Raw genomic sequence first — 13,287 nt, 5'->3', positions numbered from 1 at the left:
TCAGAGGCCTATCTTTGGCTTTGGGTAAACTTTTTGTTGGCCCTCGCTCGCACAAGATTCATGGCATCTGCTTTAGATTTGAGCTGCTGGGAAGCAGCGGTCAGCCAACTTCTGCAGGGTGGCTGGCTGTTTTTGGCAAGGGGGTGGTGGGTGGTTCCTCTGCCTCATGTGACAGCAGGACCCACCCTGTAGTTGGTCCAGCGTTCCCATTCCTTGTCTGATTCCTCTGTGGACTGCAAGGCCCGGCCAGTGCCCAGGACGTGCTGTTCAGGCTTGGGCAGAAAAACAAACAGGCTTTCTGTGTTGCTATGGCAATGGCAGGCTGCGGGCACAGGCTGGGAGAGGTCTCTGAGGCCCTTGGATTTGCAAGGCCTGTTTGAAAGACTCCAGAATGGCCATGGATTAGGAAAGGGAGCTGCCTAACGCTAAACTACTACCACCAGCACTACTTGGCTTGGCCATTACTTTCCTGGACCCAGGTTGGTAGAAAGCTTTGAGAGGCAGAAGAATCCAATTTGTAGGAAAGTGCTGGATTCTGCTAGTTGAGTTTTGAAAACTGCAAGAGTTGGGGGAAGAATACTTCCCTATGTGGTTCTCTCTAGTCAACCAGGGTGATTTATAAGTTTAGGCCATCTTTCCTTCTGGGTGCAGTAGCTATTTCACCCATGTTCGTATGTCAGTGCAAAGCTCTCCCTTTTTTGTCTGCCAGGTATTGGCAATATTCTTCTCAGAAACAAGAAGGATCTCTCCCAAGTTTTTATCTATTTAATTTGAGTTCAGCCCTTTTCCAAAAAAAATGTACCTGGAGTCCATTCTTTAGATTCGTGAATCCTGTAAAATCCTTTATTCTCTGCACTTGACTAGATTTTTAAACCTGACTAAAGAAATGTCTGGGTTCCTGATGTCAGGCATTACAACCATCTTTCCAGAAACTACATTTAGTTCCCTCCCAAGCATGTATCCAATTATACAGACCTGTTTTTAGCTATGTTCTGTTTTCAACTTCTCTCAGTGTTTTGCTGTGAATTCTGCTGACAAAATCTTATGCTGGAAAGGGTCGTTTCTTAGATTTGCCTGGAATTTGTTAGTAAGAGGAAATGGTTGGCTGGAACCTGAGACAAGGCCAATATTTAAGATATCTATTTTCAGCTTGGGAAAGGTGAGTGTGGGCAGTTTTAGCAAAATTTGCAAATGACAGATGCTGGTGAACTAGGGTTGTGCAAGCTAGAGGAAATTGACTTCACTGAAGTGTTATTTAGTGGAGGAATAAGGTTTACAGTAAAGCCTTTGTGCAGGCTCCTAACTGGTTTGCAATTCTTAAGTGCTTTTGTGAAATCTGCAAAAAAGAAATATGTGACCTGGTGAAAAGTGAGCCTAATTGTTCATTGAATTAGTTCTTCATGGAGGTATGATAGGAATATATCTGTAACAGCCACTGCAGTTTATGGAACGAGAAACTTAAATGTAGATTTTTCAGGTTTGAGGCTGTTACCTGATTGTGTTCTTTTTCAGAAGCTCTTTGCTTCAAGTACAACACTTCTCTCCCCATTTTCCTGAAGGTAACCTCTCTAGAACTGCTTTTTATATTACCCTGCTGCTATTTCTGTCAAATTTCTCACACACTACCATTTCAGAACCCTTTCCTTTAGATGTGAATCTGTGTTAGTTGTAGGTCTTTAGAATATGTGTCTGATGTATGATGGACGTAAGTGCCAGATACCAATCTAATAATTTTTTTTTCATGCTAGATGCCAGCCTGGACTGATCGGAGAGCACTGCCAGTTTCAAGATCCATGTCACCAATCACCCTGTGCCAATGGGGGCTCGTGTGAAAGCACCTTGCGTGATGGTACTGTGCACTACCAATGTACCTGTCCCAAGGGCTTCCGAGGTGAGCATATCCAGTGTGATAGAACAGGGAGATAAAAGCTTCTGCAGAAGTTCTGGTAGATAAGTAGTCCACTGGGATGGCAATACAACTGGGTGCTCTCCAGGAAGAATAGGTCCAGAATATAAATGAGGAAGTAGATCTTTTTGGGGAAGAGCCATCTATTGCTCCATGATCATAATGTATTCCCTTTTCTGTTTAGGTCAGGACTGCTCTCTGTTTGATGCATGTGCCAGCAAACCGTGTGTCAATGGTGGCCGCTGTACTAACTGGAATGGCCGATATAATTGCACATGCCCATCAGGTTACCAGGGCCGCAACTGTCGGAATGATGTAGATGAATGTCGGGTGTCTGGTCTGTGCCAGCATGGGGGTACCTGTCTTAATACACCTGGGTCCTTCCGTTGTCAGTGCCAAGCTGGTTACACAGGACAGCACTGTGAGAGTATCTCCACACCTTGTGCTCCTTCTCAGTGTCTCAATGGGGGCACTTGCCGTCAGACAGGAGATCTCAGCTATGAGTGTGCTTGCTTACCTGGTGAGTGAACTTGCAAAAATTGTTGCTTACCTCTGCTCTGTGAGAGAGTGGTGGAGTGCTGCATAGAGAGATTCAGAGTAAAAATATCTCTGAGGCAACTGGGTTGTGTGGAATAGGAGCATCACATGGAATACAAGCCTATTTGCTCTTGCTAAATTGTATTTCACTGCTTTCCTGTCAGGAAGCTCATGGGAAGCTATTGAGAGCTTTGGTGGGGCAGGAAGGAAGCAATCTGAAGGGAGGCAGGGTAGGCAAGTTAGCGGACAGCCGCTGCAGCTGTGTAAGCCAGAATGTAGTGGGAGGCTTGGCTAATGCTTCCTCCTTGATCTAGTTTATGATCAGGAATGCAGGAAGGGCTTTCACTGCATAGCTCAGAGGCCCGTTAGCATTGTCTCCAGCAGTTCCTAGCCAGGCGTTAAGCTATATGTCATCTATCCTGGCAGATATTCTGATATGTTCTTGATGGAATTAACTCCCATGAAAGGATGCGTAGTTGTGCATTCAACTAATAGTGGACTGTTTTTGTTTTCCTTTCCTGAAGCTAATTTTCCCACTATCCCCAACTAGACTAAATGATTTCTTCCCTCCTCCCAGGTTTTGAAGGACACAACTGTGAAATTAACATAGATGACTGTCCAGACCACATGTGCATGAACGGAGGCACTTGTGTGGATGGTGTCAACACCTACAACTGCCAGTGTCCTCCAGAGTGGACAGGTACTGAGAAAGCAGGCCAAGAAGCAGAATGTGATTCATTTCAGGGGGCTTAATAAGGATCTGGGTAGCTTTTAAGATCTGGTTGTAGAACATTTTCTTTCCTGTTCTCCATGGCATTACAAAAAATATTAGCTATCAAGTTAGGAAATCTGCCTGTTTGATGGATAAGACTATTCTTTAGTCCTTCCAATTTTGGTAAAATGGTTCTATGCTGGCTCAGTGAGCTAGGGACAAAGAAGAGCAATGACACCTCATGACTGGGAACAGGATACAAACTACAGCGTTTGGATTCAACTCTTTTGAAAAACATTTAGCTAAAAGTTTCCTTGTTTTTGTACCATAGGCCAATTCTGTACTGAGGATGTGGATGAATGCCAGCTGCAGCCCAACGCTTGCCACAATGGAGGCACTTGCTTTAATACCAATGGAGGCCATTCATGTGTCTGTGTCAACGGCTGGACTGGAGAGAGCTGTAGTGAGAACATCGATGACTGTCAGACAGCTGTCTGTTTTCATGGTGCTACTTGCCATGATCGGGTGGCATCCTTCTACTGTGCATGTCCTATGGGCAAGACAGGTAGCTAGCCTCTACCATGCATGTCATATCAACAGTATTGTGTTTAACACGTGCATGAACGGAGGTACTTGTATAGATGGTATCAACACCTACAACTGCCAGTGTCCTACAGAGTGGACAGGTACTGGGAAAGCAGTAAATACAGTATTTAATCAGTATTGTGAAAAGAAAGCAGTGGGTATATGGGACATTGAATAGCATGAATATAGTTATCTTTTTAAATGGAAAGAATGCTGAACATGAAGATGCAAAAGTTGTTTCCTCTGGCTTTGTGGTTTTTTTTCTTATTCCCCATATATATAATTGTTGTCATGCCTTTCTTTTCCAGGTCTCCTTTGTCACTTGGATGATGCCTGTGTCAGTAACCCTTGCCATGAAGATGCCATTTGTGACACCAACCCAATGAATGGCCGTGCAATCTGCACCTGCCCACCAGGTTTTACTGGTGGAGCCTGTGATCAAGATGTAGATGAATGCTCCATTGGTGAGAATTGCATTTTTCTTGTGTGTCAGTGTTCAAGAAGGAAGGATGGATGGAATTCGGCATCTACAAAAGTGGGAGGGTCCAAAAGTTTTCTGAAATAGACTGACCTCTGCTGGCATGCCTTTAAAATGGTTTGTCTCAAGTATCTACAGATATAATTTTGGGGCCGGCCAACCAACCACTTTTACTTGTTATTTTGCCATCTGCAGGAGCTAATCCATGTGAGCATTTTGGCAAATGTGTGAACACACAAGGCTCCTTCCAGTGCCAGTGTGGACGGGGTTATACAGGTCCACGCTGTGAGACAGACATCAATGAATGCCTTTCCATGCCTTGCCAGAATGATGCCACCTGCCTTGACCGTATTGGCGAGTTTACATGCATCTGCATGTCAGGTAGGATCCCTGGATCTGGGTCCCAATTCACTGAAATACGTACTTAAGTTGCTGCCCTTGGTAGTGGGAATAATCTCAAGGAAAAGCAAGAAAAGGAGCAAGTAGGCAGTTGACTGGAAGAGAAGGCAGTCAAATCCCCGACAAAGCTGGGCTCATTGAATGGGCTTAAGTAGTTTACTTCCTTGGTTCAAACTGTTTTTAAAAAAGAAAATGTGAGAGATGTGATTCACTGTTAATTGCAAAGCTCTGTATAATACATAAAAGGTATTACAAGTACTTTCGGTAAATAATTAAAGAATAACCCTGGCTGCTTCCTGTCTGGGTGTTTGCTTGGTATGAGCCTAGGTTTCTGAAGTATTCTTGTTTTTTGCACTTCATGTGTCTGATTCTGGAACAAGAAGTGGCTCTTGGATTCGGATTCATCCATGTTTCCTTCGATGTGCTGTTCTATATTGGTGGAGAGGGGATGGGGTAGGATTTACTTAGAATGATGTATCATTGGCCCGTTGTGCAACTGGGATTTTTACCACTTGTTTTCTTAAAGCAGGAGATGCAGGAATATTGCAGTAGTCATGGTTTTAAGTAACTAGCTTGAACTTTTCCTTTATGCTCTCCCTTGCTAGTTGTGGAACTGTATTTCACATTACTATCATGAAACCATAATTCCTTAATATTTAGTTGGCCAATATAAACTTAGATGAAGAGCTGAGGAAGAATCATTCATGAAGAAAGCTAGAGTTATGAATGTGGGGCCTTTCATAGAAATCTGAGAGTGTATATATTGCCATGCCCACATCAATCTCTGCAGTTTAGCATTGCTGTGCTGTACAGTGGGGCAAGAAGCAGGCTGAGTCCTTCAGAAGCTTTTCTAGAGTCAAAGCAAGTATATACACAAGCAACACACTTCATAGGAAGTGAGAGATGACTATACAGTTGTCCCTTCTCCCATTGTGGCAGAGCTTTACGATGGCTGTATTGGATAAATTTGTACAATGTTCATACAGACAGTGGGAGTGCAGCATTGTGCTTGGAATATTAATGGGGAGGCCGGCCTAGTGAGTGATGAGAATTGGCTGTTCTTTGTGCTTCCATTGCCCCATATAGAGAGGAACACTCTCCTTCCTTGCTCACTCATTGGTTAATGCTAGCTTTTTGTACAAGCCTGGGGGAGGGGTGAGTCTTCCTAGCTGCAAATGCCTTTGGGCAAGAGGATAGTAAACTTGGTTTTAATGTTGTATGTTGTTCACCTAGTATTGCTGTATTCTGGAGCCATTTCTTTGGGGATTAGGATGCAGTGAGAGGACTGAAATTAAGACCTGATGCTTGGCAAGTGGCTTTAGAAATTAGCCAACATAGAACAGTATTATTTTTCTGGACCTTCTCATAGCAGAAATAGGAAGCCTTAAAAAGGATACCATCTTACAGTATACTAGATCAAGCTATTTCTCCATCTAGCACAGTATTACCTATTTGTCAACAGAGATTTTCTGCATCACCTAACTTATCTTTTTAATTAGAGATATCAGGAGTTCAGCCTGTGATCTTCTGCATTATAAATACATGTTCTATAGCTTATGTGTAGTGCTGTCCTACTTAAAGGAACATAAGTACAACTTCTGCTTACTTCATGTAAAATCCAGCATTCCAGAAAACCAAACTTAATTGAAAATAGATACACTATTACAGCGATTCTCAAACATTTTGGTCTCAGGCCTGCTTTACATCATTAAAAATGAGGACCCCAAAGAGCTTTGGTTTCTGTGGATTATAGATATGATATTTACTGTATTAAGAATTAAAACTGAGAAATTTTAAAATATTTATTTGATTTCATGGACCCCCTTTGAGAACCACTGTACTATTATATTGGCTTATCATTTTGGATTAGCAGATTATCTCATTTATGATTGAATATTCAGCCCACAACAACAGGGTTGTTGTGGGGAAAATAGGAAGTAGGAGCATTAGGTATGTTCGCTGCCATGAGTTATTTATAAAAAGGGCAGGATATACTATAATAATAATAATATATAAAAATGTACTCAATTCATCAGTTGAAATAGTAAGCGTATACTTAATGCAATTGTACTGAATTACTACTATGATCATAAGATTGGAATGTTTTGAATTACTAAAATATTGGGATTAGGGAGCAGCCAAAATAATGAAGATTGGACTTTTCAAGGGAAAATTGTTTCTGACCAGCTTTAACTATTAAAGCTCTCTTTGTAATTGTAAGAAGTTAGCAAATACTTTTCAAAAAAGTAGATTTTATGAGTGCCCAATTTTGCAAGTAAAATGCCATTTATTATGGTGTATCTTTCTCCATATAATAAATTAGTGTTTCTGGTGAGAGCTGCTCTTTGTCCCATTATTGCTGTGGGATGTATGCTGAGTACATATTATGAATATGTGGAAGGGCAAGGTGAAGTTTGATGAGGTTGGAGGTTGTGACATAAATGATTCTTCATGGTTACAGGTTTCAGTGGTACTTACTGCGAGATAAATATCAATGAGTGTGAAAGCAATCCCTGTGTCAATGGTGGTGTCTGCAAGGATATTGTCAATGGATTCAGTTGCACCTGCCCCTCAGGTAAGTATAGAGCTTTGCCAACCAGGAGCACTGCCTCATCTTTCCACTGGGAAAGAAATAAAAGTGGGCTATTTTCTGTATAACATTACAGATTCTGTATCTAGAAACCAGTTTCCACTTGGCTTCTTCTTACCTGACAGTGCATGTATGTTTTTTTAATGTATTTGAAGCGTGCCCAGCCTTGTCATTTAGAAGACTGGGGAAAAGCAGTCCCTTTTTGTAGGAAGCTTAGTGTTTCTCCTTTCTTGCAATATTACAGAAGGCCTGCTCCTTGATTCAGCTTAACATGTACAGCTTTTGTCTTGGAGTTGCAGTTTCTCTTGAGTTTATACTGCCCCCTGTGACACTTTTTATCTCCTGCCCCATGGTACCGTCTGCATAGGTATCCATTGCTGAGCAAGCAGCCCATCTGGAGAATTTTTAGGCAGTGTCTGGGCTACCACTGCAATTTTATGGCAGTATCATTAGCTCCTTCCCCAGGACTTGCCCAGCTTTTCTGCTATAACCGGGTGGAGGTCCTATGCTCCATTTAGTTGTTTTTAGGGTTGATTGACAGACAGGCCTATAGCATGCTCTGTGGGAGCTTGGACAATGGAATCTTTGTTCCCCCAGCCTGTCGCTCAGGCCCCTGAACCCAATTTACATGTGGGGTAGACACTGCAAAGCCCCCTGTGGAGAGAAGGGAGAGAGACATTAAGAGCTCTTGCTGTAGGCCTCTGGTGGTAAGGCTGAGTTGTGCAACTATGCTGTATTTTACAATGCCAAACTTTTTATGTTACTGCTTTTACTTATTTTTGTTCAAATTGTCAATTCATACTGGGTTGATCTAGGTTCCGGCCAACTGGAGACTCTCTCTTAGAATTGGCATATACTGACTCTTTCACCAACCATGCTTGTAATGCTCTTTGTTTCCTCTAATGGCAGTGGGCTGTTTATATGGAATTTTCCCTACATAGCCACTGAGAAAGCAGAGGTAGTTGTTCAGGTAGTACTTCCATTTTTCCCAAGGTAGCATTGGATTTACCAGAACCATTGTACTTATGCATGGTGTTGTGGCACTTTATGAAGTAAATTTTGTTATTTGTGTCAATTTAGGTAATTTGCATAAAAATACAAATAATGTTAACTGATGTGGAAAATTAATTCATTGAATATGACGTCCTTCACACTGAGGTCCACTAAATCAAGACTTCACTGTATTACTAAACTTCCCAGCTCCCAAGACTCTATAGATGGTTTACAATAATAGGGAAAACCAAAATCAAAAGCCAATAGCATAATGAATAGAATCAAACTCCTCTGGCCACTGCACTCTACAAAACCTGTAAGATATGGTACAGATGTTAGTATAAAATTTCTGTCTATCAGAGTGAATAAAAACAAGCACTACTTTTGTGTGTTGTCATTCTTTTGTGGGATGTCCTAACTTTCTGATGAAATAGGATCTGTGGTGTAGTTACCATTTCATTGGTTCTTCTGATTTATTTGACGTATTTTTCCTTCTGCATTCAGGCTTCTCAGGTTCTATGTGCCAAATAGACATTGATGAGTGTGCCAGCACACCCTGCCAAAATGGTGCCAAGTGCGTGGACAGGCCCAATGCTTATGAATGCCGTTGTACAGAAGGTGATTGCTTACTGTAGAAGTTGATGACTGTTGATAATGAATTCAAGGGTCTATGAGATACTGACTCGGGGAGGAAAAAAAATGCCTCCTATATATTATGTGCATGATATGAGCTCTTTCCTCATAACGTGCCCCTTCATCAGAAAGTATTTTGTGAAGAAAGAGTCTGAAGTAGGAGGTGGATAAGGCCTGCTTCAAGGACAGTATATTTCTATCTTTGGTATTGGGTCTTGGGTAAGTGGAAAAGAATGATAAAATGTTTGACAAACTAAAAGTGGATATTGTGTTTTTTTCCCAAAGAAATAGTAGTCTTTCCCTATAGTGGAGGATGGTATCTAATTCCTCCTACTTACTCTTGTAGTTGGGACCAGACTTTCATTATTCTTTGCTGTGATAGGAATTGCCTGTCTTTAGTTCCAGCCTTGTCTAAACTTCACATACCTCAGAGAGCTCCTAGCTAAAGAAATAGATCTGGAAGATCAGACCTTGGTCTCATTTTAATCAACAGCTTGGATTGACTTTTCACTTCCTAAAATGAAAATTAGGGGAATAGGCTTCCCTAGGAAGTCACTGTGATCCATGCTAATGTTGCCTTCTGTTTTTCTCATAGGTTTTGAAGGGGCTTTGTGTGAAAAAAACATTGATGACTGCTCCCCAGATCCTTGCCACCATGGCACTTGTGTAGATGGCATTGCCAGCTTCACCTGTACATGTATGGCTGGTTACACTGGGTACCGCTGTGAGAACCAGATCAATGAGTGCCACAGCAATCCCTGTCAGCACGGGGGCAAATGTATCGACCTAGTAAATAAGTACCTCTGCCACTGTCAGCCGGGGACCTCAGGTAGGACTTTCTTCTTACTCCACAAAAAATGCTCTCTCTTCCTTGCTGGGGTTCACACCCTCTTTTAAGGGACAGAACTGTTGGGCAGCCCCTATACCATTTGTAACACTTGCAGGCAGCACCATTAAATGATGTTTTGCTAACTCATACTAGCTTATCACACCATCTACACATGTCATTTAGTCAAGACAAAAAACATTTCCAGCTATCATGGAGCCTGATGAAGTGGGGGTGGGCTATTACTTTTCTGAGACCCATGATATGTCCTTCCCTTCAAGGTGCTAACTGCGAGATAAACTTTGATGACTGTGCCAGCAATCCTTGTGACTATGGGATCTGCCGTGATGGCATCAATCGTTATGATTGCATCTGCAAACCTGGCTTCACAGGTGATGGCTGGTGGGGTTATGTTGGGTTGGGGGCTGGGGCAAGAAAAGGAAGGGGAAGGGAAAGGGAAGGAAAGGAGGAGTTTGTTACAAAAGCTGCAGAATTGGTTTATATTATGGATAAACCTGTCTAGATTATAAGTACTTGGCTCTGCAGACAGAAATTGAGGTAGTTATTTTCAGTATGGATGTAGGAGAGAAATGTACAATCCGTGGCTCCAGGATGTTATGGGGCTTCAGTTGCCCCTCAGATGATAGGTTTTGCCTTTCTAAAAATTGTTGCTGAATTGTGATGAAGTGGAAAATGATTAAATACATGGAGAGTAAGAACTTTTACTAGTTCTTAATTTACAAGTATATTAAATCAAATTATTGCTTGTCATGGACCCACCTGATTTGGAATATAACCCCTGATATGCCACTTAAAGACCTAGTGTACTGCTTGACACCTAATGATTGCAGCTTTCTCTTAATTGTAGTTTTAATTCTAATTTTAGTTGCTACACGAGACAAAGCCAGACTGATCTACCATTCCTTAAAACCGTAAGCTTGATCATCTCCTTGCTGAGCAGTCTTTTTTCCCCTTCCAGGTCCTCTATGCAATATAGAGATTAATGAATGTGCATCCAACCCCTGCAAGAATGGTGGTACCTGTGTGGATGGTGAAGATGGCTTCTCTTGCCTTTGTCCTGAGGGTTTCCATGATCCACACTGCTATTCAGAAGTGGACGAGTGCAGCAGCAGCCCCTGTGTGCATGGCACATGCCATGATGACATCAATGGGTGAGAGCTTTCACCAGGCTACAAGTCCAGATGGATGTCTTTGTGAAAAACTGATGATTGGTCAGGAGTGGGCAGGCTTTGTTCCTGCTAGAGATCTGTGGCTGTGAAGAAAACAGGGCATTTAATTTGCCTCAACAAGCCATTCAAGTGGCCTGGTGGAATGTTTTGGAAGAAGTAAGGAATCTTGATTTCATTTGTTTGTTTTTCAGATACCAGTGCGAATGTGAGCCAGGCTGGGCTGGTACCAATTGTGATGTGAACCGCAATGAGTGTGAATCCAATCCATGTCAGAATTTTGGCACCTGCACAGATTATGTCAATGGCTATCGTTGCAAATGCAAAGAAGGCTTCCAGGGTATGCTTCCTTGCCCTGCTTACCTTGCCCATGCTTTGCCCTAAAGAATTCCATTAGGATGCCAGTTTTCCTCCAGTTCTGTATGTCAGGGTTGGATGATGGCACTGGTTTCTTCTCAACTCTGAGTTCATGGGATTGATGAAATTATCATTTTCTCTTCAGGGACTTACTGCCAAACCAATATAAATGACTGTGCTTCCAGCCCCTGCCTCAACAAGGGCACCTGTATTGATGGCATTGCCAGTTATACTTGCCGGTGTGACTTGCCTTACACTGGTGAGTAGAGAGTTCTTTGTGGCAGAGTTGGTGGACTGGATGTTTCTCTTTGAGGCTGAGCATAATCCTTGTTAGGAAAAGTAATCGCCTGGAAATTGCTGTATGGCAAGACCTGCCTCAGTTAAAGAGGCACCGTCATATCAATATTGCAGCTGCACAAAGAAGAACTGATACTGAGTACTAGATTGAAAGCTGGAGGCTTGTGGCTCATATTCATAATCTGTACTTTTCCTGTTCATGATATATTCATACAGCTCAGGTCCTAATTGTGTAAAAATCTCAGCTATATACATAACGCAAGGAGGCTGTTCCATGATGTTCTTGAAATACAAGTTGAAATGGATATGCATCAAAACAAGGCCTAGAAAGCATGTATCTATATGTATGTGTGTAAAATGGGCTGGGAAGAAACAGGCTGGTAATGTTGCCTTTAGGCTTCTTGACATCTTGATGTGTTCCTTGTCTATGTATTGATGTCAGGTAATAATATCACTACATCTGGGAGGGGAGGAAGCGGAGTGATTTCTCACAATGGGTAAGGTCACCAGCACTGTCCAGTACGTGCCTGTGACAGTTGTGCAATTCCATTTTAGATTTCACTTTAAATTACAACAGTGTTCATTCTCTATGGGGGAGAAACCACTTTTTGTAAGCAGCAGTATATTATGGCTTGAATGTTTGAGATGTAACAGAAATATGCTTTCCCATAGAAAAAGCCTAGTTCTGTTCAAAAAATAATACATTTAAAGCTTTAATTATTTATGTTTTATATATGAAACAACATTCCCATTCATAGCACTTTGTGGCTAAACATCTGTTCATGGAGTTTCATTTGTGTTCACTTGGGAGTCTTACATTTGCAATTCTGGATATTCTGATGTTGGGCCAGTGGAAACCTGCATACTCTTGACAGGCTTCTCTTGTTTTCCCCAGGACGGAACTGTGAGAATGTCTTAGCTCCTTGCTTCCCTAACCCATGTGAGAACAATGGTGTCTGTGACCACACTCCTGATTATGAAGGGTTTACCTGCAGTTGTGCACCAGGCTGGCAAGGTATTATAACCATGTATTCTTTTTTCCCCATCACTTTCAGAGTATTGTGGAATGCAGCTTTATTATTCTTTGGTGGTAGCTTTATGTATGTCAAGATTAAAGATAGACATCCTGGGCGTCAGTGAACTGAAATGGACTGGAATGGGCCACTTCACATCAAATAACCACCAGATCTACTACTGTGGACAAGAGGACCACAGAAGAAATGGAGTAGCCTTCATAATTAATAGTAAAGTGGCTAAAGCAGTGCTTGGATACAACCCAAAAAACGACAGAATGATCTCAATTCGAATTCAGGGCAAGCCATCTAACATCACAGTGATCCAAATATACGCCCCAACCACAAATGCTGAAGAAGCTGAAGTAGAGCAGTTCTATGAGGATCTGCAGCACCTACTGGACAACACGCCTAAAAGAGATGTTATTTTCATCACAGGAGACTGGAATGCTAAGGTGGGCAGTCAAATGACACCTCAAATTACAGGTAAGTATGGCCTGGGAGAACAAAATGAAGCAGGGCAGAGGCTGATAGAATTTTGCCAAGACAACTCACTCTGCATAACAAACACTCTCTTCCAGCAACCTAAGAGACGGCTTTATACATGGACTTCACCAGATGGACAACACCGAAATCAGATTGATTACATCCTTTGCAGCCAAAGGTGGCGGACATCTGTACAGTCGGTAAAAACAAGGCCTGGAGCTGACTGTAGTTCAGATCACGAACTTCTTCTTGCACAATTTAGGATCAGACTAAAGAGATTACGGAAGA

General features: G+C 42.1%; 1 protein-coding gene across 2 annotated transcripts in view; it reads left to right on the top strand.

Moving 5' to 3' along the window:
• The window catches only part of NOTCH3 (notch receptor 3), a 59,319-nt gene that overhangs the window by 25,591 nt on the left and 20,441 nt on the right, over positions 1 to 13,287 (top strand). For both annotated transcript variants that reach the window (XM_063292555.1, XM_063292554.1), the window contains exons 3-16: positions 1,749 to 1,891; positions 2,091 to 2,426; positions 3,021 to 3,143; positions 3,487 to 3,720; positions 4,049 to 4,204; positions 4,414 to 4,599; positions 7,079 to 7,192; positions 8,705 to 8,818; positions 9,429 to 9,662; positions 9,941 to 10,051; positions 10,639 to 10,831; positions 11,041 to 11,186; positions 11,349 to 11,462; positions 12,396 to 12,515. In XM_063292555.1, coding sequence (XP_063148625.1) covers positions 1,749 to 1,891; positions 2,091 to 2,426; positions 3,021 to 3,143; positions 3,487 to 3,720; positions 4,049 to 4,204; positions 4,414 to 4,599; positions 7,079 to 7,192; positions 8,705 to 8,818; positions 9,429 to 9,662; positions 9,941 to 10,051; positions 10,639 to 10,831; positions 11,041 to 11,186; positions 11,349 to 11,462; positions 12,396 to 12,515 — 2,324 coding nt within the window. The remainder of the gene's footprint in view (positions 1 to 1,748; positions 1,892 to 2,090; positions 2,427 to 3,020; positions 3,144 to 3,486; positions 3,721 to 4,048; positions 4,205 to 4,413; positions 4,600 to 7,078; positions 7,193 to 8,704; positions 8,819 to 9,428; positions 9,663 to 9,940; positions 10,052 to 10,638; positions 10,832 to 11,040; positions 11,187 to 11,348; positions 11,463 to 12,395; positions 12,516 to 13,287) is intronic.

The sequence above is a fragment of the Candoia aspera genome, chromosome 2, assembly GCF_035149785.1.
Source record: "Candoia aspera isolate rCanAsp1 chromosome 2, rCanAsp1.hap2, whole genome shotgun sequence".
NCBI lineage: Eukaryota > Metazoa > Chordata > Lepidosauria > Squamata > Boidae > Candoia > Candoia aspera.
This window is presented reverse-complemented; position numbering and strand designations above follow the sequence as displayed.